This window comes from Ananas comosus, linkage group 5 (assembly GCF_001540865.1).
Source record: "Ananas comosus cultivar F153 linkage group 5, ASM154086v1, whole genome shotgun sequence".
Taxonomy (NCBI): Eukaryota; Viridiplantae; Streptophyta; class Magnoliopsida; order Poales; family Bromeliaceae; genus Ananas; species Ananas comosus.
Window position 1 is genome coordinate 3,104,354 of NC_033625.1, and position 26,095 is coordinate 3,130,448.

Here is a 26,095-nt window from a genome sequence, read left to right on the forward strand (position 1 = left end):
TTACTCCGAGCCCAACATTGTAGATGGGTGCATGCACCTGGCACATTTGAAACTACATAGATAGAGCTCTCCAATTTACAGCTTGTTTTATAAGATGTATTTTTCGACTTCCAAATGACCTAAATTCGACACCTAGTTTTAGAATTTAATTTCAGTTAAAGCAAAACAAAGTGAAATCTGAGAAAAACTTCTTAACAAAGAGGAGCTTGATTATTGTCCTTGGAAAAAAATTTCCATCAAAGCGTCTTGCAATAAAGAAAAAAGGAAATATATAACATGTTGGAAATCGCTGATTCAATCAGACAATGAAACTTGCTTCCGGCGAGGACAATGAAAAACAAAAAACAAAAACAAACAATGAACCAAGAGATAGTGCTCCAACACTTTCATTTAACATTCATAAACCCAAGAAGAGAACTTGTTATATCAAAAGGCAATTGTTTGGCATGTTGAAAGCCACGAAATGCGGTCGAAAATACCGACATGTAACAAGCAGGATAGAAAACAAGATGAGAACTTATCAGATAAGCTGTTTCCAGCCAGGAAAGCAACTTTTCAGGAGCTTTGTTTGGAGTTTTAGAAGTTGAAGAACTAACAAAGCATCAAAAACAAGCCGTCGATCTCCGATTTGCTAAGTGTCAAGGTTGCCAAGCAGAGAGCCGCCTAGCGCTGTCATAAAGGCATTGAGATGCCTGCCAAAGAAAGAGGGACAAATGAGTAATTGGGGTGAAAATTTCAAACCAACAAATAATCATAAAGAAGCACCAGAAATCAGATGGATGAAGAACAAAAATATTTGACCGCCATTATATGGGAAAACCTACGTCAACAACCAAAAGCATAAAAATGTCGTAGATAGCACAGAACTCTACAGTAACTGCTGCAATTCTGTTTTATTATTTTTGAAGAATAAAACCTAGCTAGTGATTCTTTAAGTGCAATAGAAAAAATGCATACCAAATCACAAGTTGTCAACTCTTAAGTAAATAATCAGAAGTTGCTCGGGCCAGCTCTAATAGCTGGAGTAACCAAGTAGCGAATGGACTTCAATAAACAACCAGACAACCAGAAATCCTTCATATATTTCTCACATATCGGATAAGGGACAAGCTTTGTGGTCGACTTTAAAACAGTCATTCATCATATGACAAATTTTTAACAGTAAAGATTTCTCTGGTAAAACAATAAGGACAAGCAATAGAAATCTTAAAGAGGTAGTATACGCTCTCCAATGCACAATTCAATGGCTAATAGGTTTGCCTGAACAGGACCTCGATCCTAGTTACTGTGCTGCTTAAATCATATCATTCAAAGGAGTGGCTACCAGTAGTAGCACCTCTTCAGTAGTTGTGTTTAACACCAGAAATAATCCTTGAATTGGGCCAAAAAAAGGTGTTGTTAGTTTAGATGAGAATGCAAGATTCAGCTGAAAGTTCTGAAGAAAAAGGGAGCTTTAAGCTGTTCCTGAAGGAGTGATCACACATTAGACAAATATGAAGAAATTTTCATTAGACTCAATTTGTAAGCAAGATAGTTTGTGCCAAAAAAGTAAGTTAATTAACTCAAGACTGTAAGGTCACACTCTCCATTTCAAGTAACTACAAATCAGCATATGAAAGAAAAGCAGTTAAGTAATGGATTCTCAATTTTGTTTACTATCGCCAACTTTTACAACATCATAGAGCCTACTGTCTTTTCTGAGTCTCTTTCATGAATACCGCAACAGCCCCCCTCACAAATGAAACATCACGTATACAATGGCGTGTCATGCTCTTGAATTACATCCAAAACCAAGACCAAAACAGAAAATGTTTAATTGAACAGAATATACAAAGACCAAGCAATGAAAAGCTATCCAAGTTTTGTCCTGCTAAAGACTAAGCACGGTGTTAAGTATCTTATCTGTTGTTGAATGAATTATTTCTTGATTCTACTTCCTTTCCACAATGCCCTGTCAGACTTCATCAATTATAATGATGCCAGTAGCACAATTTACTAGTTAAAGAAGATCATGTCACACAAGAGCCATGAGTTTTCTAGGTTCACCACCGATAAACAGCAACTAATACATCATCTAGCACACAATGCATTCATTTATTTGCAAGTTCCAACATCACAGTAGATTCTCTTCTAGTCAGGAGCTATATGATCTTAAAAACAGAAAGAAGAGCTACTGCTTTCAAAATTTAAGGACAAGTGGTGATGAGTCACATGCTCTCTAGTCATGAGCCATATGTCGCTATGAGCCATATGCTCTTCTTCTCTTGAGACATATGCTCTTCTAGTCATAAACTATGTTCTATCGGAGGGCCCGTTTGGAAGTCACAACAAGCTATAGATAACTTCTGTTGGATAAGTGTTCACTCAAATAATTGCAGAACAGTATTTACTACAATCTGAAGTCCTGACTGTCCCAATTTTCAAGAAAGTAGACTATCACCTAGGTATTTATCAGATGTGAAAAGAAAACAAGGGCCTATTTGGATGCTAAAGTAACTTATCTGACATATCTTCAATCGTCTACTTGAGGTTCAATGTTACTTGGTTGCTGAGAGAAATGAAATGGTTAAAGTGAATAAGAAGGAATAAGTATTTCCAACTTCTGAGACATCATGATGGAATGCACTATCATGAAAATCATAACTATTCGGACCTTTCAACAGACTAAAATCAAACTCCTGTATTATAAACTCAGAATCACCAAAGAAAATTCTTGTTCGATACAAGTTATCACAAAAAAGAACTAATTCCAACATCCAAGCCTTATTATCATTTGCTCTTTACCAAGCTACCCACACTCCAGATCTGAAACTATTTCGAAATGACATGATGTACCATTCTGTTCCACCAAACATATGCAGGTCTAGAATTAAACATTAAACAGCATAATATTGCTCAATTTTCACACCATGAATCAAAGAACAAGAGTTACAACACACCAAGTAAACATAACCGTAATACCTTCACCAACAACCCATTAACTTTAGTAATCAATCAAAATAGATAAAGGCACTTAAAGTAATCCAAATGAAATCATAATTGTCTTTAAAAAAAGTTGATTAATGGAGAAAAAAGAAAGAAATCACCTTGCGGAATCAATCCCCAGCTTTGAGACTGCGCGGAGAGTATCGATGTAAGGCGAGCCGAAGCAATCGCGCTGTGGAGCGGCAACATCGACATCAGAGCCCCCGAAATCGCTGGTAATCTAAGCAACAACATCCCAAACATACACGGTGATCATATAGTTACTCCCCCAAACTACCAATAGAGAAACCCTACACCTACTTGTTGGATCAACGAGATCGAAAAGCTCACACCTTTGGATGCGAGAAACGCGGCGAGAGGTGGGGGCGAGTGGAGGCGCCTCGAATCCGATCGCCTTCTTGGAGAAGGGGCATCGGAGAGCAGTGGAAATGTGGCGAGACGAAACCCTAGATCGGAGCAGGAGAGGGGGAGCCGCCATTTTTTTCCCCTTCTTCGGCTCGAGCGGCGACAGTGGCTGTGGCTGTGGCTCTGATCTGAGGGGTTTTGCTCGGGGCTTATTGTTCTTTATCCCGTCAAACAAGAATACGGCATCGACGGCTTTACGGCGCCGACTTTACGAAGGGTCTCTGGTTCATTTCTCTAAAAAGGTTAATTAGAGTTTAGGAGTTTTTTTCCTTATTTTTTTATGGAATAATAGTTTTTTTGGTATTAATATTTTAAAAAAGCAATTTCTATCTCGTACTTTAAGCTCAATTTTACTTTGGTTCTCCAACTTTCAACCTCACATTACAGAGAGGTTAATTTTAGTCCCAATATGATTAGTATTAATAAAGTTAAATAATTGTCGATGTGAATATTTATATATTTCATATTTGTTAATCCTTTATCGCACCACGTATTTCTATATTATTATTTGCTGAGTAAAACTGTTTAGAAATTAGACCATTCAATTAGAAGTATTAGTTGGATGCAAAACCAGTAAAATTTATGCAGTACAAACATATATAATGAACTACATACAAACAGCAATTTTTTTAAGCTCCAAGTTAAGGCATCCTATAAAAGATTTGTACCCATCTACGAACTAAAGTAGAATATTATAAAAATTGAGAAATTACAGGTGTTAAATATGTAAGTTGGGAACCAAAATAATATTTAAGCAAAAGTCCGGGGCCTATTTGTTTGCTCGTAACTAATTTCAGCTTAAAAAAGACTTATAACCAAACTAAAGTTCATGTGAAAATAATTTTCTTGCTGCTACTTAGTAAATGACTTTGGAACTTATTTATTCTTTTTTTTATTTTATCAATTTTTTTTATAGTAATATATAACAGGATAAAAAAACAAATAACACATAATTTTTTATTTGTTTTAATCTATTTTTGGCGAATTCAATCACACTATTTTTAAAAAACAAAAATTATGAATTAAATTAAATTTAGGATAAATTAAAGAATTAGGCTATTATATTATTAATAGCACAATTTTCGGCTCTTAGAAAAAAAGATGTATGATTAAAATGATAGTGATCTTAGAGTTAAGTTGGTGGGTAGTTGAATAGTATAATCTAATAGATAGAAATGGTCTAAGAAATAGATTTAACGGCGGAAAACTTGATAGCATCAGGCGCTTGGTGCTATCGATAGTATAGTAGCTAGACTCTAAATTAAATAACACGGCTAGAGCTTCTATATTTTTATTAGTATAGATCTCTTTATACTCAAAAATTTTTTATTGTTGGATGAAGAGATGTACGGTTAGATTGATAGTCGTCCCGCTAGTATTAAATGAATAGTTGGTTAAATAGTATAATCTACCGGTACTTACATATACTCATAAAGAGTATAGTAGCCGGACTCCAAATAACACACAAAAATTTCTCCATCTAGAGACAACTTTAACCCCTCCGTTTTGGGTGAAACAAAGTAGGTAGTAGTGGTGCAATTTAGTAGTTACTAGTTAAGCCCGGGTCAATTTATAATCTACATTTTGGCTCAGTTGATCGGTCGCGAGTCGCAACGACTTTTAAGAGGGGGTGGGGGTCGTGGTTCTCATCGCGTTTGGCTCCGCGCGCACACACTGTTCTGTTTCCTCGCACGCTCTTTCCCCCCGATCCCTCGCAGGTATCGTGCTCCTCCCTTTTCCTCTTTTTTCTTTTTCTTTTTTTTTTTTTTCCCGTGGTTTCGATCGTCGATTAATTCTACGAAACGCACCGTATCTTCGATCTCTCAAACACTTTTAATTTCAGTATTTTGTTTTCCCGTTTGGTGTTAGTTGTTTGATCTCTGCGGATCATAATCGAGTATGTGATTTAATGAATAATAACAGGGTAGTCAGATCCTTATTTGCTCTTTTTTTTGGGGGAATTACGCGTTTTAGGGTTTTCTCTTTGGTTTCAAAGGAATTTAGTAGTTGTTTTCTCGAATTATTGTATATTTTCGGGGGATAAATTTTGGGGGCGTTTAACTTTATTTACCCTAGATTATCTGTTCTCACACTGTTCTAGAATAATTACGAATAAATTTAATTTTGTATGTTGTTTCAGATTTTAGGAGCAACTATGTTAGTTAGGGGGATAAATGATATTAATGACTATAATACTGATAGATAGTTAGGAATTTGGAGCTTGTGCAGTTCCATGGATTGGCTAAGACGGTTTCTCATGTTTTATCCTAGAATAACCTGGTTCGACCAGACCAATTTGCCCCGAGGTTTTCCTGTTGCATTGGGTGAAATAAGCAAGTTTATAATCTAAGTTTATTCTAGAATAATCTGGTTTGAATCAGAGCGACTATCCGCTTGTTGTTGTTCTGGTAGAGGAAAGGATACAGTTTCCGTTGTCTTGCTGTTATCCTCGAATGTGAGTACCTTTAGGCTGCATTAGTTTTGGGAAAAATATGGGGTTTTGAAAGACTCGAAAACTAAAAGATGGCAAAAACTGTTCTACGCATCTGTGTTAATGATGTAGGAGCTGGTTATTATCATTTTTATGGTAAAGTTATGTTGTAAGAAGTTTGAGATCAATCATATAGAAATCATCAATGTTCTTCCAAGAACGGTGCCGGGATATCTTTATGCAAAATCTTATGTCAATGACTTACAAGGGGGAAAAAAGGGTTTAGATCTATATGTTTGGATTATCTCAGCAAATGCAAATAGCTGAACTGTAAATTGGATAGACAGCTTGTTGTGCCATGTGTTTTCGTGGGTGAACTTGTATAAATGGCATTATCCTTCTCTAGGTTTTCTGGTATAGCAATTTTCAGTAGAGCAATCTTCTATTATCTATTTGCAGTAACTCTTTCATTTGCTGATTTTTACATACTTGTGATCTGCTGTTTATGGACATATATTAACGGCATTGCTTTTGTGCAGCTTCGCGGCCGATAGGCATTCTCTTGTGGTTGAGTTCTGATACTATTAATCAGGAAAAGCCATGCAGGTCAGTAACTATTGAAAAATCAATCTACAGTTCTAGAACGTCTTTTGTAAATAAGATTACATTCTCATATCTAAGTTTTACAACTTAGAACCATCTCTCCTTTTTTTTTCCCCCTATTTTGCTTCTTTTTTGTTAGGCATGCACATAAGCACCATGAACCTATCTTATGCCATTAGACACTCTGTTGGTATAGATGTATATTATTTACATGTTATTTTTTCTAATCTCATATGAGGACACAAATCTTTTAAAACCACTGTTCACTTTATGAACAATAATTGCTTTCAACAGGCATCAAGAGCAAGGCTTTTCAAGGAGTACAAGGAAGTGCAACGTGAGAAATCTGCAGACCCAGATATCCAGTTGATATGTGATGATAGTAACATCTTCAAGTGGACTGCTCTTATAAAGGCAAGTCTTATGCTAAATCGTTCTAAAATATTAAGTAAGTTATCTTAAACAATATAAGCATTTTCGACTGGATCCCTGAACTTCAAAATTTTCTATTTACTATCTAACTTTGCAGTATGTTTGATTTACCTAACTCCCAGTAAGAAGTTGACTGTAATTTTTTTTTTGATGAGATATTATTTAATCTAATAAAATATTCTTTTGATCGAATTATCTATAAGTTTCCTGGCTTGGAAGCGCTTAACTTCTTCCTGAAATTAAAGGTTTGTTAAGAAATAATAAGTACTGATCGGTTGTGTAGCAAATCAAAATGTTTTAAATTTCAGGTACTAATTAAAAAATGTGTCCTAGTTCAGGTAGTGTCAGTAGGTAAGTAACGATATACTGTTTTCTTCTGACTTTGTCTGCTTGCTCTTTAGGGACCTTCTGAAACTCCTTATGAAGGAGGTGTGTTTCAGCTTGCATTTGCTATCCCAGAACAGTATCCTCTGCTTCCTCCCCAAGTTCGGTTTTTGACAAAGATTTTCCATCCAAATGTGCATTTTAAGGTCAGCTTTTTATCTTTTTCTTTTTTGTTATTTTCGTTACATAAATATTCTCGAATTTGCTTTGTGATTTTAACTCAGATTTCAAGAGAAGGAATTTTCTTAGAGTATTTGTTGTGATATACTTCTTGGAATTTTTGGAGCTCAATACCGACATGCTTTAGGATACATGGTTTATGATGATTTATATGATGATTTTCTCTATGCAGATGCATAACTATGTCTTCAAATGCATGCTTGAATCCTATGTGACAACTTAAGACCTAGGTCAACCAAAGGTCGAAAGCTAGGTTAGATTATCAATTGCATGCCTACTTATGGGGACTGCATGGATACTGATGTAAATCAGGTGAAAATAAAACGTGAAAAAAAATTCATTGTTGTTTTTTTATGTGTCTGAATCGGCATAACAATATGATATTATTGTTGGAAACTAATATAGTGAAACATGGTTGAAATTTCTCCTTTTTTTCACATTAATCGTGCAATTAATACTTACACCAAGGAGTATGGAATGATTAAGTAGCTCGGGCTGCTACAGGGAAAGTCCAATGTCTGATTTTATGGAACTTACGCTAAAAAGGTGGACAAGATGAAGTATAATTGCTATGGTCTACATCATCTGATCGCAGATGCATCAAGTTTCAGGCCGTAGCAAGTTAATATTGAGTTGAATCAGAAAGTCATATTTATTCATTATAAACTTCTTAATGGATCTTGTTTCTTGACCACACTTAGCTTAGATTAACAAGTTATATTTCAAAGCCCTCATTTCCTTATTTTCTTATCAGGGGATATGGGCTGAGAAACATGTCTTAAAAATAAGACAGATTATAGGCATTCCAGGCAGGTTTATTTGATATTGGTCCTCGAGATATTCTGCTAGTTCTATAGATTGGGAGGATTACTATAGGCACTCTAGGCAGGTTTTATAAGCAGTAGAATTTTCTCATTTTTGGCTTCTCTGTCGTCTTTTTCTGGTTGAATTTTGATTCCTTTGTCTCGTATTGCGTTGCAAGGTGCCTGCCCTAGATTACCTAATGAATTATGTAGCCATTCTAACCCAGTAATTTAAGCTAAAAGCTTGGTATTATTGTAATACTCAGTTATTCTCTATATTTTTAGACTGGGGAGATATGCCTGGATATCTTGAAGAATGCTTGGAGCCCTGCGTGGACCCTCCAATCTGTTTGCAGAGCTATAATAGCTCTGATGGCGCATCCAGAAGCGGATAGTCCTCTCAATTGTGATTCAGGTTAGTTCAAAGCCATGCTTTTAGTTAAGCATTTTTCTTTTCAAAATTCCTGAAGCTTACGAACTTTGACTGGGACTTGGTATTAGTTGGCCCATAAACTTTAAACTTTCACCGGAGTCTCGCAAATTACCAATATCGCCCAAGTATAATACATAAATTTCTGAGAGTCTGTCTTTGCTCTCCTATGAACTTTCTAATTATCTTCTCTCTTTTTTTTTTTCCCTTTTTCTTTTCTTTTGCTTATCCAGGCAATCTTCTACGATCTGGCGATATCAGAGGATACCGATCGATGGCGAGGATGTATACACGACTTGCTGCAATGCCAAAGAAAGGATGATCGTCAGGGGCAAATTAAAACCTCCAGTAAATACATCCACTTTCGTCTGTCTATCAGTGTGGCGGTTAATAGACTGCTATTACACTGCTATCATGTTCCTTATTTCTAATGAACTTGAGTGCCTGTAAACTGCCGTGTTCTGCGCTATTTCTTTGCCTGTAATCTGAAGATTATTCTGCTAATAATCATCAATGACTAGCCATTCTTGCTACCTGAAGAATTTCCAGGCATAATCTTACTCAGCAGTGCTACAATTCTTGTAGAGGTGTCATTTAAATTTGAGTAATTAAAAGGTGGTAACAGCTTCTCTTAATGGCGCGTAAAGCGTTCGCGACTGAATTGGATAGAATGGTATAAAAGAGCAATGTTATGGAAGAGGCACCGAGTAATTGGATTTTTTTTGTTTAATTGAATTTTTTTTGTTTAATTGAATAGAATAACTTTTACTCCGAACGTCAATTGGACTCGATTGGACTTCTTGTTTCTCTAATCCAACACACAGTAATCCATCTTTAAAATTCGCTATCAGAAACTCCGAATTTCCCCACAAAGAACAGGAAGTTACAGAGTGATAACTACTAAATGGTTATTTAACATAGGCAACATGCAACTTCTTGTCCTCAAATTCCAACGCTATTAATCTGCTTGCGAGTACCATCGATAAGTCCACAAGTATCAATTGGTTCCACAAATATCCATTGGTTCCACAAATAATAACTAAAATTAATTCACATCTTCGTAAAAGAAAAGTCTCATACAAGTCCTATAGTAATTGTTAAAGAAGGAAACTATCCTTCCACGAAAATCATTGCAGATACAATAGATTAAAACCAGCACGAACTACATGGCCGTAGTATGTGTTCAGCACTATTGAGCTGTTTCATCAAAAGTACTCAGAAAACCACCCATAAATCCTGCCCCATTGCAGTTCCCGCATAAGATTTCCCGTTTACCCCTGCAAAGAGCATAATTAGATAAGCATTAAATGAATTTATTTAATATTTTCGACTTGGGCAAAGAACTTCCAACTAGTCTAGTCACCAAAGGCAAAAGAAAAATTTTAGAAAAAGAAAAAAAAAATCAAGGAGGCCGAACGATATACTTATGCTATATCATTACTGCATCGTCGGCATTTATTTTTCAGATCAGATTATTCAAAGGATAAAACATCATTTTCTTCATGCAAAATTAAATATTTAAGTGTAGAAAGGGGGTCCTTTCACAACTATTGAGAGGAACAAAGAACGGAGGGGCCGCTCAAATGAATTTACTTTTTGTAAAGCAGAATTCATTAATCTTAACATTCCGAAAGTGCATGAAGTGTCCATTAAGGAGAAGCATTACAAACTACAAATTTTTGCAGCACTAAGTGCCCATTCATCTCAATGGTACGAAGGTGAACTGGCACATCTAGCTCAATACTACACAAAATCAGGCCTAGACTTGCTTGGGATTATTTTTGTTAATTTTACCAGTAATGCGAGATTATTTTTCTCAGTATGATTCTATGATTAAGAATTTGTAAAGAATAGGAATTTATAACAAGTATGATCATTTTATCAGAAAGAGCAGAATATAGTGACCTTCAGCTTTTGATGATCTTAAACAATGATTGAGTCAAACAGAAGAAGAGTCCATGGAAATAGAAAGACTAGTTATCAGGAAAGCTCCATAATGTGAAGAATTTTAATTCAAAAGGATTGTTTTATACCTGCAAAGCCAGCATGAAGCACCAGCTTTAAATTGACCATTAAAGTGATCGACCGAATTCACTCCCGTTCCTTTGCATTGTGTGCATAATACCGCACCTGTTAATTTAATAAAAGAAACTTTAAGTGCCTGGTATGCCATGGAATGTTTTCTCAGAATTTTGCTCAACCAGCATATTTAGTCGGAAAAGATGACAACGGAGATACAAAACAGAACTTAAAAAAGAAAAAAGAAAAAAGGGAAGCAGATGTAGTCCCTCATCTTACAACACTCAAATAAAGGAAAAAGAATGAGCTAAAGTCTAATACCTGCTAAAACAATTTCAACATCATGCCAATACTTTTACAAACACGAGACAGAAATAAGAACTATGTAAGATCAATTGAAGAAAACAATAGATTGAAGGAATGATGATCATCGACTAGTAGCGACCTACGATTTCGTAAATACTCAAAGCATGATTAAATTTCAATCTAGAGTACGTAATTATAGATCAATGATCTTGCAGCACATACATATTTATATGTGATGATAACATCTGATTATGACCGACTAAATAATTTATCATTGAAATCACATCAGACTCAAATTCAACAACCACAAGGAAAAATAAAAACAAAACTCTAAAATTCATCAACCAACCACTCACCATTTCCTTCACAGCAGATACAGACGATGCTAGTCTTTTTCGTACTCTGGTTGCTCTCCGTAGCCTGCACAGCAAAACAAACAACAAAATTGAAACCAAAAAAGGGAAAAAAGAAATGATTTACCTTCTCTCAGCCAAAAAAAAATGGTTTACCACTTCAAGCCTCTGTTTGAAGTCAGGGTTCAAAATCTACAAAGAAGTGCTCCGAATTTGGATTTCGCAAAGACGCAAGGAGGAGGGAGAGCTCACCTTGGCCTTGAGGGAATGGAAATTAGGGTTCGGGTGGGAGAGTAGATGGAATTTGGGGGCTTCGGTGGGGAGAGCGTGGGACGATTTGGGGGTCGGGGAAACGATGGGTTTCGCACAGGCGAAGCTCACGACGCTCGCCATGGGAGGAAGAGCTACGAAGTGGATTGTGGTGTGGTGTGGTGTGGTGTGGTGTGAGAGGCGATAGCTACGATGTAAAGAAGAGATGAGGTTTAAGAGGCGAGGGAAAAACTCTCTTATTTTCTTTCCTTTTTCTTTCTAAGACTTTGGAATCCCTGAACTTTGGCAAAATTGAGTTTTAGTCCGTAAATTTTTCTTCTTTTGTATGTAGTGTCTAATTTAGGTTAATTTTATATTGTCCCTAAAACTTAGCCGAAATTTTAATTTATGGTTATGAACAATTTAATTCTTAAAGCTTGACCAAATTTTGATTTGAACCTCGGACTTTCAGTGTATTTCTTAACATGCAACCTTGCTTTCAGCTTTTACCTCTGAGCTCTGTGAAAGTTTAACTTCGCTTACAATTTTATTATGAAGTTCCAATCTCGCCAAAGAAAAGTTGAATGATTGTAGCGTCATGACATTTTCTTTTTTTAGCTTCAAAGGGTGACCTTAAAAATATATAGAAACTGCAGGTACTAAATAAGTACAATTAAAACTGTAAGGGCGGAAATAAAATCTGTCCAAATTGAGGTTCAAGAATAGTATTTTTAGAATGAAGCCAAAATGGACATGATATTTTAGAGTGAAGGATATCCCCGAAAAGCAGCATAGAGTTCGAATCTAATGGTAGATGTAAGATGAAAGGGAATACAGAAACCACTTAAAGCAAAATGGATATGAAATTTCTGCCTAGTTTTATCGGAGGTCTCCGAAGAGGCAAAGTAGCTGCTTAGTCCCATCCAAAAACCCATCAATGGCAAAGTCAGGAACAAAAAGCAGCTGTTCTCAACAACAGAGACTTTTAAGCAGTTTTAGCCAAATAATTCTTAAAGATTTCACTCAAAGCATTTGATCCCATGAGGTTCGTCAACCACTAGTAATTGTCGGCGTTCCGACCACGGCCCATGGCCCGCCGCTCACCTCGTCCTTGGCCTGGGAAAGGATCACTCCCCTGCCTGTAGCCACTGCGACCAGGGCCGCCATCCAAATGATGAGCTCGTGCCCGACTCACGTATGAATCAGCATAGTCTCGATCATCTCGACCCCGCCCAATGAAAGAACCTTTCAATGCTCTGTCTCCTGTCGGCGAGCGGCTCCTCTCCCCCCTCAGATTACGTCCCCAATGCCCACGCGGCGACGGTGACCGTTGGTCATATCCTCTTCTATCGGTCAGAAACTGATCCCGTGATTCACGTCCGCGGTCCCGTGCACGATCCCACTCGTCGGATACCGACCAGTCGAAACTTGCCCGGTCCCTATTATAGTCGAGCTCTTCACGGTAGTACAGCCTTTCCCTTTGCCGAGCTGGAAAGTCTCGAGGATCATCTATCGCCCAACCTCGTGCTGGGGATCTGTATCTTTCCATACCCCTACGTGGGTCGCGTTCGATGAGTGGTGGGACAAAAGCCCGAGGTAGAGGCCCGTGAGGAGGAGGAGAGTTAGTGTAGCCTCTCCGGGGACTGCGACTCGACCTGCAGAGCTCCGGCCCATAGCGGTACTTGTTGCAGTTGTTACAGTGAGTTCGTCGGGCGAAATTCAGATTTCCGCAACTGGAACAAAAGAAGGAATAAATGATAAATCAAATTTGGGATAAACATGAAGAACGAGAACAAAGAGTGGAAATCAATTAAATAAGGTTAATTACATATTTAGTTCTAAAATATTAACCGAATTTCAATTATGTCCTCGATGACAATTTTATCAATTTACTCCATGAAGCTTGTCTTTCCTAGCATTTAATTCCCTCCGTTCGTCTACTATCTTTAAAAATACACCATATCATCATAACCATCAGAGTTCCAGACATGGCTGTCTTTTTAAAGTGTCAATTTTACTGCCTTACTTAGACGTTAGACTAACAGAGAGCCTTAATTTTTGCAGAGCAAGCTTCAAGGACTAAAATCATATTAACCAATCAAACAAAGTAATAAGAACATGCATTCAATTTCAACACTCAACATAAACTAGAAAAATCTGATTATCAATGAACACTAAATATGCTAGACTTCAACTATGTTTGAAATGTCAGATATAGGAGAGAACGTACGTCGGGTTCTGGCAGATCCAATCACCTTCTCTAGGCGATAAATTTGGGTCATTTCTGTGGACATACTCCCCTTCAGAGGGTTGTAAACCCCTTCCAGCATAACCTCTACCAGATGACCTGCCGCCCCTTCCGAAGCCATAATTTGGTGAAACATCCCGGAACCTGCCGCCACCTCTTCCACTATTGAATCCACGCACATAGCGTGGACCAACTGGGTCATCATAATCTGGCCCATATTGAGCATCATCAAATCTTCCTCGCCGTGGAGGTGAAATAGAACCTGCACCCATAGCATAGCCTGGAAACAAAACCAATAAAAGACTTATACAAGGCTTGATGTTAAACTTAGAAATAGTCACTCAGGGATGATCTGTTTCCATCAGGCAGATATAGCAGATAAGAACTTCAAAAAGAACTACCTGCAGGGCTGCAACAAAAGCTTTCCTCAATGCAGAAAAGGAGTAGTTAATGTGAATAAGTAGCAAGTCCTTAAAACTAGATGAGGTGCAACATTAAAACAGTATCTTTCACCAGTCTCGATATGGTGCTTCATGTAGCTTAGACCTAAACATTGAAAGATTTCAATCTAAAAGCTACATTAGTTCTCGTAGCCCCATTCACTTATTCATACCGTCTTGCTTTTGATAATACTGTAAATGAGCCAGCTTTCGACATGCTTCACAGCTTTAATACTAAGTAAATGGCAGGCATTCCCCAAGAAGAGTTAAATCATATAGCACCAATCCAGCCACTCTCAAAATTGACAACCAAATTGAAATTTCCACCAAATTGAAGTAGCATAAAGCCAAAATTTAAATATCCAAAAAGTAAATGTCTAAAATCTTCCATCTCCATGACCAATCTGTTCTCATCCATCAAGTTTAGTTCCAACAACAGTTAGCTCATTTTCAAAAGCATAGAGGTTTAATCCCTTGCAGACCCATAAACATTTCAGCAGATCCACATTCTACCAAACATGACATGCTGGATATGGATGTGAGCGAACAGGCAAACTGCCAAAAGGATCTACCAAGGCGATAACTTATAAAACCAATATATTTCTTTGGCGTCTGAATGCTTTAGACTGCAGAAGGTTCAGAAGTGCTTATCCATCCAGTTGAGCTGGAAAAAAAAGTCATACGTGCCAGAATGCCCTTCTCCAATTGAGAACAATAACTGATCCTGTCACTGATTACTCAACCACATTGAGAACATATCAAACAGCATTACCAATATGATGGTTTTGTATACAGAAAGTTTTTCAGCCTTTGTCTGCTTCCCTTATTCCGAAACATCAGGAAAATTTACTTGTCACGCTATACGATAGCTACCCAAGTAACCATATTTTCACCCGTTAGGGTTAGTCATCAGCCTATGCGCAGGAAATAATGCCGACTTTGACTGCAATACTTGAATACAGTAAAAAGAATACGAGCCCCATTTGAGTTGATAATACTCAGCAACAAACCTGATAGTCCCAAAAATATTTGGATATTGAACCCAAAAAAACGTTCCAGATAACCCCATCTAAGAACGTAAATGAGCTCATACTAAGTTTATTTGCGCTAGAAACCAGTAAGGCATATATTTAGACAATTTTAGCGTAGAACCATAAAGCTCTGTAAAAAGGAACAAACACTCTCTCTTCATGCCCTCCTCTTTCTTCAAGCAAACAACTGATAAACATGAGGACAACTCAAGGCATCCACTTTAAGTCTCTTACATCCATCACACTTTTCCTTCATCACCCAAAACCTTTTCCATCAAGCAATTTCCTGAGTAAAAAAAACTAAACAGTCTTCTTAATAATGATCTTGCACCCAAGCCAGCCAACTTGGAAACTGTTACAGCAGAACAGCAAATTTTGTTCCCCATTTGGCACATAGGGTAGCTTGTAGTGCTTGATCATTACACTGAACATAAGTCAGCAAACGAATTAGCCAAAGGTGCTCAAAACAAGAAACAACGTGAGGATTATCAAGCTCATCATACGTTTTTTTTTTTTTTCCAGAATATAGTCATTGCACTGTGGATAACCCACCTTATATCTAAAGTGTTTAAGAAGGAAAGAGATATTTATTACGAACATTAAAAGTACGAATACATGATAAGGAAGCGAAATGATGAGTTAGAAGAGAATACAATAGAACTGATTTAAAAGTGTTCATACTAGTTAGTAGTGATCCTTAAGTACAACTACTTAATTTTTATGACGTCCTCTCAACTGTCTGCTCCAAAAAGCGTAAAGGCTGAAACAACAAAATATAGTATAGATTACAGTGTACAAGAGTTAAATAGTTCCTATTGAAGCTCAGGAATATTACATAGCAAACTTAGAAATGCCTTAAAAGGACCAAAACTAATACTGGAATGAGAATTTACAGTCACCTGACAAAATTTAACAATACCTCAAACGAACTAAATTAATACTAGCATGGAGAAGAATGATTCTGAAATATTCCATAACTTAATTGGCATATTGATTTTCTTGTTAAGTAAGCATAGCTAAGGGAGTCAGGTAGGGCTAAAAGCAGGCTTGTTCAGGTTTGTCCAAGGGTTTATTAATATCTTATCAGGTACAGCAAAGCATGAGCAATACTTTCTACTAAAAAAGTTCTGGCATGCGATTTGAAATGGCAATGAATACAAAAATAAGAACTTAGGAGATTGTCTATGGATAGAAAAAGGAAATAAACAGTCAAAGCAGCAAAGGAAACTGAAGGAGAGAAAAGGCAATAAAAGGGTTTTCCTATCTCTCCTCACTCCGTACCTAGTAATATCCAACAAGCTCAATCAAATAATATAAATAGTGTGGTCATAACAACAACATCTATTAACATCTCCTCCAACCTTGAATCATGCGTGTTAAAGTAGTGTTACATTACTTTACCAAGGCAACAGTGCATCACAGAAGGCCCTAGACAATAATATTGAAATTTCTAATTGCAAAATAAAATATTTAGATCATTAGAGAACTAGTGGATCCAAAATTTTATATGACTAGGTGGAGAAGAAACAACCTAATCCATCATTCAGCAAGGAACAACAATTATCACCTACATTGGCGAACGCAACCATAACCATGTAGAGCGATTTAGACCATAAATAGCCATAGGAGCAACGTTCGACCAGCGTAAATGCGCAATTAGAGAGGAACAAGCAAGCTTCCTCATCCAGATAGGTCAAAAATAAAAAGGGAGTAAACGAAAATGTCAATATGCTAAACACTATGAAACTAGAATGCGCCTGAGATTATTCAACAATAAAATCCTAGAAAATTGAAAAGATCCTAATCAGATTCAGAAAAGAATTTGATCATCTCGAATCTAGGGTTTCAGGGAAACGCAGACCTTGGCTCTCGTGGAACCGATCGTAACGAGGGTGCAAACCGGGAGGGCTCCCGCGCCGGCGCAGATCCGGGGGGCTCCCCCGGCGGTGGTGGAGCCGCGGCGGAGACTCGCGGCGGCGGAGCGACGGCCAGGGTCTCCGGCGGCGCGCGCCCTGGGGCGAGTCACGGCGGTGATGAGGCGGCGAGGGAGGCGGCCCCGGGCTCGTCGGCGCCGCCGTCTCCGCCGCTCTCCGATGGGCGCACCACCATGCTGCTGAGTCCGCCGCCGGGCCTCGCGGGCGGCGCCGGAGAGTCTGAGGACTCCGGCTGCGGCGGCGCCGCCTCTTCGTCCTCGCGAGGTCGCATCTCTCTCACGCGCTCGCGCTCTACCACAGCTTTGATTAATGGAGGCGTAATTTCGTCAACCGTGCGCTCGCACCTATCTGTGCGGATCTCAAGCGAAGTATTTTGTCACTTTTCAATTTGATTCAACGTTTTTCAGATCCATCATTGGCTGCATCACAAGAGGAGTAAAACGGGCCGGGCCGGCCCGACCCGGCCCATTTCACGAGCGCAACGCCCCCAGAAGGGCACGATCCGTCCAACACTTGTTTTGTTTTTTAAGTATATTTTATAATTTCTCTCTGAAAATAATAATAATTAAAATTATTCAACATTTATTTTTTTTATAGTAAAAAAAACCCATCTAACTCACGATTTAACCATTCTTAAATACTAAGAAAGTATTGCCCGAGTTCCCTAGCACAAGTGGCAAAGAATTTAGTGGTTGGTGCGTGATGTTCCAAATTCGAATTCTAATTGATTCGCATTTCTGAAATAAATGAAGCGGGTGGTAGCATGCTAACTATCTCTTAAAAAAAAAGAGAAAGTATTACCACCCCGAAGACAGCTCAAATGAAGAGCACACCAATAAATATAAATTTAAAATTTCATCATTTATGGTTGTCTAAATATACGAAGTAAAATATAAAGCAATATAAAACATGTGATTATCAACAGATACTGACTTTGTCAAATTTATTTTGTTAGTGCATTTTTCGACTAAGTTGAACGCAGTAAATCTAGAAATGCATCATAAAATTGTGTTGTTCCTTTATGTAGCTTATTTATTTTAGTCGATTTTTTTTTTTCTTTTTTAACCTTTGATCAGATATTGTTGAGATAATAAACAGAATGAACTGTTATTGTTCACCATTAAAAAATTTTCAATTGAGAACAATGCGTTAAAAGAGATGAAGAAAAGACCAAGCTTTGTTAAAATCTATCACTAGGTTTTTTTTTTTTTTTTTACGGTGAAAATGGAAACTCCAAATTAAACTTTCTATTTTAGGACCTTATTAGGATTTTTCTTTTGTTAATATGATATGTTAATGCAATTTTATTATGTACTAACTAGATATAAATTTAACAAATTTTGCTTATTAGTAAATAATACGTAAGTTTAAGGTTTTTTTGTCAATAGTAATATCAATTTATTTTATTTCCAAACAAAGTAGAATCAAGCACTCTTCTATATCATGTTAAATAATAGAACGCTAAAATATTCATATTTTTAGAGAAGTATGATTATTTTATAATTTATAATATTTTTAATAACTTTGATTTATACTTAATTATTTTAATGTGTAGGATCTAAATTATTAATTTCACGCTCTTTCACATGTCACGCTATATATATTTACGAGGTTTTAAGCTAGATCTATCTCCAATCATTTGAGTACTCTAGTCAATTCCTGTTATAACTCCGACACTAATTTTATGATTAACGTGTTTGTTAATTGTTGTTAAGTTAGATACTCGTCACTAATATTTAATTAGGTAGTGCGCTTAGATGTTCACTTCGTAAGGCCACGTGTCGCGACCATATGATTCCCATGTTTCTTTGAATTCTCTCCCTCGTACCAGTGGGCCCCACGGTGACGTCACCACTTCGGCCCCGCCAAACTCTAGACTCCTCGGGGGAAGGAAACAATAGCCTACACCCGCTGTATAAGTGCACTATACACCGAATAAATATAAAATCTAAACTCCCATTAGACGCAATCTAAAATATCTAAATAATCTTACAATAAAAATTTATATTTATATTTTTTTATTTTGCCTGGTCACGGGTAGTCCCAAAGTATAACTCTATTTTGTAATTTGTAAAAAAATTTAGTCCTCCAAATTTAGAAGTTTAAATATATTGACAGAATTAAAATAAATTTTATAAGCTTAAATATTTTGGCTGATTGAATTTTTAATATTAGAGTTTAGAATTATGTTGTGTAATAAATATAAAAGTATTCTTCAAAAATCGGTCATAACATCAACTTTTAAAAGTATTCTTCAAAAGTTTATGTTATAACCGACCGTCCTTAAAGTAAACGGCAAAGGGCTTGGTGATTGATATCCGACACCCAAATCTAAATCCCAGTTGGTTCACATTTCTAGCTAAGTTTATTTCAAAATGAAATAAACGAAGCGGGTAGCGTGTTATCTATTTTTTTTAAAAAAAAAGTTTATGTTATGAGAACGAGTATTTTTATATTTTATTTTCAACATCTTTTCTTACATCTAGATATGAGAATTTTTTTAATAGAGTTAAAACGCAAGCTTAATAAGATCATATGTCGGATAAGATTCAAACCAAAATTTTAAAAAATAAAGTTATATATATATATTTTTATATTTTATTTTGAACACGTTATTTTAGTACATCGGGTGCAGGCAAAAATTTCTTCTTGTGAATACGCGGCGCACGTTAGATTTAGTCCTTGCGTGTTTGGCCTCCGCTGTGTTGTTGCTGTAGGTATAAGACGAAGCCCCAACCGAACCCACTTCTCTCCCAAGCGATCTCCCGAATACGGCGCGCACGTTAGCAACCACCGCGGCTTTCCGAGCTTCCCCCCACCGCGCTTTTGCTCTGTCTATATTTAGCGCTCAGATCTGAGAAAAACGCTCTCTCATGGTCCTTTTAAGGTATCCCCAAACCCTCACCTTTTTTTTCCCAAATTTTTAATCGATTTTTGTTTTTTTTTGCTATTTTTCATGGAGATGCATGTGTAAATTTGGGGTAGTATTGAGTGTTCACTGAGTTTCGGAAGTGGCTTCTTGTGAAAGTAGCTTATTCGATCGCTCATCGGAGTTGGATGATGCATTCGAAGTTTAATTCTTCGGCGTACAAGAGGATGTCGCCGAAGGAGCTAACCCTAGTCATGGATCGAGACGATGAGAGCCCAGGTGCCTCCTTTTGTTTTTGTTTTTTTTTTTTTTCTAGGGTTTTGTTTTTTTGTACGCGTCGTTCTTTTTTAGATTCCATCGCGATCGGATTTGTCTGCTTTGGATTCGTATTGAGTTTTTTTTTTTTTTTTTTTTTTTTTTTTTTTTTTTTTCCTTTGGGGGGTTCAGTGAAGACGATGAACTGTGCGGGGCAAGACGATGGCAATCCCTCGTGGAGGAGATCTTTGCCGCACGTGTGCGTGGCGACGATCACGTCCTTTTTGTTCGGATACCACGTTGGGTGAGTATGGATCTTCTTATTCGAAGTATAAAGTTGGGATTTTTTTTTTTAAAAGATTTGTGGTGATATTGGGTGTAATGTGTTGCAGTGTTGTTAATGAGCCTTTGGAGAGCATCTCCTTGGATCTAGGGTTCGCCGGGAACACAATGGAGGAAGGTAATGGCGACTGCAAACAGAGTGTTCAAGTTTCCATTCCCTTTGCCCGAGTGCACTTTACCCGCTCCATGTTTCTGACTCTTTACACTTTATCCTCTCGAGGTTGCTGTCTCAGTTGCCTCGCAACAAAATGCCATTGAAATTGAGCACTTGATAATCATGCAACATATTAATATCCTCTAAACATAATAGATTAATAAGGTTAATCTCTAAAATCTGATATTTATGGTGTTTGAATGACGCTTGTGGATGTCGCATGCTCAAAGGCTTTTAATAGCTAATACTGATGGGCAAGAGAAGAGCAACCTCAAGGGGTGTTGGTACACGGTTTGTGATGAGCATGGGATGGTTTGTAATTTTGTAGCCTAAATGGCTGAATGTTGAAGTGGAATCTAGCTCGATTGCATCAGATAATTTGAACTTTTCCTGTTAAATATGATAAGGAAATTTAAGTGTGCTTTAATGCAGGCCTTGTGGTGAGTATGTGTTTGGGTGGTGCTTTCTTTGGGTGTTTATTTAGTGGTTGGATTGCGGACGGAATTGGGCGTCGTAGGGCCTTTCAGTTGAGTGCCTTGCCTATGATTTTCGGAGCTTGTCTGAGGTAATATATCAGCAAGTCCGTACAATTTTCTATTTTAATCTTTCACAATGCATGTCTCTCTTTTGTTAAGTTGCCTTTCTAGGAGATGGAAGCTGTACCTTAATACTCTTCTTCATCTGTTGAAAACTGTATTCTATGGTGAAAACTGTAAAATGAGTTGGGAATTCGGTCCTCCATTGTTCTTTTGTAACTAGAAGAGCTATAACATGAAACATCCTTTTTCAGTGCTTCGGCCACCAGTTTGGAGGGTATGCTTGCCGGTAGATTCTTGGTTGGAATGGGAATGGGATTGGGTCCTCCAGTCGCTTCTCTCTATGTGACAGAGGTGCATTACATATGACTTTGCTCAAATTGACTTTGAAACTTTTTGCAGTACAACCTAAAGTTCATGTTCTTAATTCTTAGCGCAATGTAAACATTTGTTTTCCGTAATTGGTAGGTTTCTCCTTCTTCAGTGAGGGGTACTTATGGGAGCTTCATTCAGATAGCGACATGCCTTGGACTTATAGGGGCTCTCTTGATTGGGATCCCGGTTAAGGAATACACTGCATGGTGAGGAACATTACGAGCTAAGCTAATTCCCCTTATTGATTAAAGTTTGCATGATTTTCAAAATTCTCGTCACTTTCTATAACTGCATCATACTGGCAGGTGGAGAGTATGTTTTTGGGTAGCTACAGTTCCTGCTGTTTTACTTGCTATACTCATGGAGTTCTGTGCAGAAAGTCCTCTCTGGCTCTATAAGGTTCTATTTGTTCTTATTTTTATACATAATGGCACTAGAAAATTTACCGGGAAAATTATAATATCAATTCATTTCTAAAGAAATAAGATCATCAGACTGAAGATTGTCCTTTGCTTGTCTTATATATGGTTGTATGTAAATTGAGAACGGTTAACTAAGCATTGTAAAGAGGCTTATCATTACACTTGACCAAACTGGTGGTTTGTGCAGCGTGGAAGAATAACTGATGCAGAAGTTCAATTTGAACGGCTTTTGGGAGGACCTCATGTCAAATCAGCAATTGCCGAACTGTCACGCTCAGAAAAAGCAGATGAAGGAGAAAGTGTTAGGTATTCAGAATTGTTTTATGGTCGCCATTTTAGAGGTACCTATTTCAAGCACTAATTGTTTCTTGGACTAGTGCATTTTATTGCTATTATTATGGTATCAGTAGTAGTACTAGTAGTTGTAGTAGTAGTAATAGTGTTATTTTTGAATCACTTATTTCTAGTTTGTCATTGCAAGTCCCTTTTCTTGTACAGTTGTTTTTATTGGAACAACGCTCTTTGCTTTACAACAGCTATCGGGTATAAATGCTGTTTTCTATTTTTCGTCAACTGTGTTCAAAAGCGCGGGGGTGCCGTCAAATCTTGCCAATATTTTTGTAGGATTAGCAAATTTATCAGGTGAGGTTATGCTATTCTATTCTTAGCAGCATATGCACTTGATTATTTTACTTTGTTTAACAGTGATTTTTCTTTTGGCTTTGCTACCTTTAGGCTCTATTATTGCTATGCTTTTAATGGACAAGCTAGGACGGAAGGTGCTGCTTTTTGGTAGCTTCCTTGGTATGGTAAGTAGTCTTGTTAACAGATCCGTTGATTTGGCTGCAGTTCTTGTAAATATACTGAAAAATAGGTAAAAAGTTACGATTATTCTCCAGCAGTTGAACTCTATAGATCGTTTGGAAACATATGCCTGCAATTGTTTATTATTATTATTATGAACCCGTTCAGAACATTTGATTGATTTTAAAAATCCCAACTAGTTCTATCAGAATTTAGCAGTTTTCACTTAAGAAGTTACAGAACTTTACGTTAAGGAATACTATGCTAAATTACACAATATCCACAAATATTCCGTTAAGAGAGTTGGTAAGACTGTTTAATTCTGACGATTTTTTTTTTTGAAAAATCAGAAAGTATGTTTAGTGGTGCGGTTTGTTTCTGAAAAGGAAATTAAGGACCGGTTTCCAAATGAAAGGGTTACTTCTTTGCCTTAAATATACAAGCCGAGATAGTTAAATATGGTTGTTTCTCTTCTGATCCAGGCAACAGCAATGGGACTTCAGTCTCTTGCAGGAGGTGCTCATTTCCTAGGTTCTGGAGCTCTGTATCTTTCTGTTGGTGGAATGCTGTTGTACGTACTAGAAACAAAATCAAATTGCCTTTTATGCTGTTTATTTCACTTCTGTAATTTTGTTGAATTTTTGGCTCTTTAGATTTTGAAACACAAATGTTATCGGCTTTCACTACTTAAAGATGCATTATTATGTCTGTTGTTTAAGGTACATAATGTTTATATTTTTGCTGACACAAAAATCAGTTAATTTTATAGTTTTAGGTTAAAAAAATGTTATGATGCAATGATGTCATCCTTGATAAATAGTGTAAGTTTCTCAGATAGAATTCTTCTAAGCTTGACAAGATGGTCCAACTAATCTAAATTAAAGCCACTCTTTCTCTTGATTATCTTTTATCTTTCACTGTTGTCATTTCTCCTTTCAGCTAAACATTATAGGATTAGCTCTATGCCTTTCACTTGTTCTTCGTTCCTTTTGATTGACCCTTTTGAATGCAAACCTTGAATTTACCTTCTAGATATTTAGATGGTTTGATCCATTACGTAGGCTGTGGAATTTTAGTTTTTGATGATCGCATTAAAAAAGGAATGATGACCTGAGTATTGCCAGTAGAACAGAATTATTTATTATTTAGAAAAGCTACTTGCTGCATTTATTTGAATTTCTCAGCGCCTTTCTAATTTAATCAATTGATGTTGTAATATTTAATTGAACTTTCTGAAAATAGGTTTTTCTTGTGTTCATGTAATCAAAATAGCTGCTTAGTTTATATCAAACCTCCTTCCATAAGTAATTTTAAAACATCTTCATCTACTCATTTGTGGATTTCTTAGAGCTCGTTTTGTAGTTTATGCTTTTCCATTGCAATTGAAAACTGTATGTGGTAATAAACCAAAAAACTTCTACTGCAGATTTGTCTTGGCTTTTTCACTGGGAGCTGGCCCTGTTCCTGGTCTCCTTTTACCTGAGATCTTTTCCAACAAAATTCGGGCAAAGGCTATGGCTCTGTGCATGTCTGTGCATTGGGTAAGTGTTGTTGATATTTTACCAATTTTCAAATAAAGATGTCAGGTATCTGGAATAGAATGAATTAAAGGAAGAACTCCATGTCAGAAATAACTTAACAAATTAGCTATTAGCAGCGTAATTGCAAGTCAATCGATTCAGAATTGTTGCCATGTATGCCTTGGATACTGTTACAGTATAACAAATCTTGAAAGGTTGATCTTGATTGTGTATTTACATAAAAAATAATGCATGAAAAAGATGCAGAAGCAAAAACTTCAATGAAATATCAAATTATGATCATGTATAAACCTCCAAAGTTAGGAGTTTTTCATGTTCATAGTTTAAGATTCATATTTCAAGATTAAATAATAATCTTTATAATTTGCAGGTGGTGAACTTTTTTGTTGGCTTGCTTTTCTTGCAACTACTGGAGCAACTGGGTGCACAAGTGTTATACTCCATATTCGCAGCCTTCTGCTTGATTGCAGCAGTATTTGTGAAGAAGAATGTGTTGGAGACGAAGGGCAAGACACTTCAAGAAATTGAAGTAGCACTACTATCATCTGAGTAGAGGTACTATCGCATAAACTCATGAGCACAGTAAGAACAATTATCCCTCATCATAAGAACAAAGGCGGTCCCTATGTTTGATTCTTGTCAATTGCTTGTAAGAACAGTTGCATCCACTAACTACTTGCTCTGGCTCATTTGAGCATTGATTTGTTCCAACATGTGTGTACTCGGCAAATTGCCATCTGAATGTTAAATAGGCGTTGCTACAAACTTGTCTTGGAGTTGCTTATTGATCGTACATAGATTATTTGATTAGTTTGTGTTTGGTGAAACCAATTAAGTATTGGTATTTAATCAGGATCTTGGTAGATTATTATAAAGGGTGAGCGATGTCAAAACCTTCTATACTGAAGAATGATAGTTAAGAAGTTAGCTAAAACCCCTTGATTGGCTTAAGTTGGTTGGTATGGCCCCATTTTGCTTTCTTATTATCTGTTTCCTTGCAATGTAAAGAAGCATTACATTTTACATGCCAACGAAAATTGTTTTTGATTGTCCTTGCAATGAAGACCCCTCTAATGAATTTAGGAATCAGCTTCTGAGTCCTATAGCAATAAAATGAACTTGAATCTAAAATCGTTTGGTGCACTTACTATGACAGCTACTGATGCAGAACTAGATGTTGCCAAAATTTCACTTATTTGCATGGTGCATTCTTAACAGGTTTTTCTTTTTAATTCTTTTTGCAGGTGATAACTATTATAGATATACAAGAGAGTACCATTAATCATATTTTCTGGATGCTGACGCTGCAGATTCATGATACATAAAACATCCCTTGCTAGAGAAATCCGAGGCCTCTTAGTAGGTGAGACCGAGTTTATCTGTAAATGTGAGGCAGCATCTTATGTTGGTTTGTCAGATCTCCTATATATTATTTTAGGGTTAGCTGCTATACTATTCTAGGTTTTGCGATTACCTTATGTAGCACAAACACTGAAAAATATCACCAATTATTTAATTTCATTTAGTTACATTATAGCATGTTAATTCTTCAGCTTCGTCGTGC

The 26,095-nt window shown here is 36.9% G+C and overlaps 5 protein-coding genes across 8 annotated transcripts; 2 read left to right on the forward strand and 3 right to left on the reverse strand.

Moving 5' to 3' along the window:
- On the reverse strand, positions 359-3,597 carry LOC109709826. Its single transcript, XM_020232164.1, has 3 exons — positions 3,318-3,597; positions 3,087-3,205; positions 359-692 (listed from the first exon to the last, which is right to left on the reverse strand). Exons 1-3 carry the CDS (start codon positions 3,461-3,463, stop codon positions 673-675), a joined length of 285 nt encoding a protein of 94 aa, XP_020087753.1. The 5' UTR covers positions 3,464-3,597; the 3' UTR covers positions 359-672.
- On the forward strand, positions 4,966-9,237 carry LOC109710488 (protein PEROXIN-4). Its single transcript, XM_020233100.1, has 6 exons — positions 4,966-5,108; positions 6,361-6,427; positions 6,719-6,838; positions 7,258-7,386; positions 8,509-8,638; positions 8,887-9,237. Exons 2-6 carry the CDS (start codon positions 6,422-6,424, stop codon positions 8,973-8,975), a joined length of 474 nt encoding a protein of 157 aa, XP_020088689.1. The 5' UTR covers positions 4,966-5,108; positions 6,361-6,421; the 3' UTR covers positions 8,976-9,237.
- Positions 9,639-11,823, reverse strand: LOC109710489. Its single transcript, XM_020233101.1, has 4 exons — positions 11,584-11,823; positions 11,335-11,398; positions 10,687-10,783; positions 9,639-9,930 (listed from the first exon to the last, which is right to left on the reverse strand). Exons 1-4 carry the CDS (start codon positions 11,722-11,724, stop codon positions 9,843-9,845), a joined length of 390 nt encoding a protein of 129 aa, XP_020088690.1. The 5' UTR covers positions 11,725-11,823; the 3' UTR covers positions 9,639-9,842.
- On the reverse strand, positions 12,318-17,586 carry LOC109710487 (zinc finger Ran-binding domain-containing protein 2). 3 transcript variants are annotated; one of them, XM_020233099.1, is made up of 3 exons: positions 17,161-17,586; positions 13,811-14,108; positions 12,318-13,313 (listed from the first exon to the last, which is right to left on the reverse strand). In XM_020233099.1, exons 2-3 carry the CDS (start codon positions 14,098-14,100, stop codon positions 12,638-12,640), a joined length of 966 nt encoding a protein of 321 aa, XP_020088688.1. In that variant the 5' UTR covers positions 14,101-14,108; positions 17,161-17,586; the 3' UTR covers positions 12,318-12,637. The 3 variants fall into 3 exon arrangements, with proteins under 3 accessions (XP_020088688.1, XP_020088686.1, XP_020088687.1); XM_020233097.1 differs by having other exon boundaries at positions 13,811-15,723; XM_020233098.1 differs by lacking the exon at positions 17,161-17,586 and adding an exon at positions 14,230-17,154.
- On the forward strand, positions 19,962-26,083 carry LOC109710570 (probable plastidic glucose transporter 2). Of its 2 annotated transcripts, XM_020233258.1 has the most exons (15): positions 19,962-20,120; positions 20,265-20,381; positions 20,550-20,661; positions 20,750-20,817; positions 21,286-21,418; positions 21,644-21,743; positions 21,858-21,970; positions 22,070-22,163; positions 22,374-22,527; positions 22,685-22,828; positions 22,922-22,995; positions 23,473-23,561; positions 24,417-24,531; positions 24,902-25,086; positions 25,776-26,083. In XM_020233258.1, the coding sequence occupies exons 2-14, from the start codon at positions 20,291-20,293 to the stop codon at positions 25,082-25,084; spliced, it is 1,470 nt and encodes a 489-aa protein (XP_020088847.1). In that variant the 5' UTR covers positions 19,962-20,120; positions 20,265-20,290; the 3' UTR covers positions 25,085-25,086; positions 25,776-26,083. The 2 variants fall into 2 exon arrangements, with proteins under 2 accessions (XP_020088847.1, XP_020088848.1); XM_020233259.1 differs by lacking the exon at positions 22,685-22,828.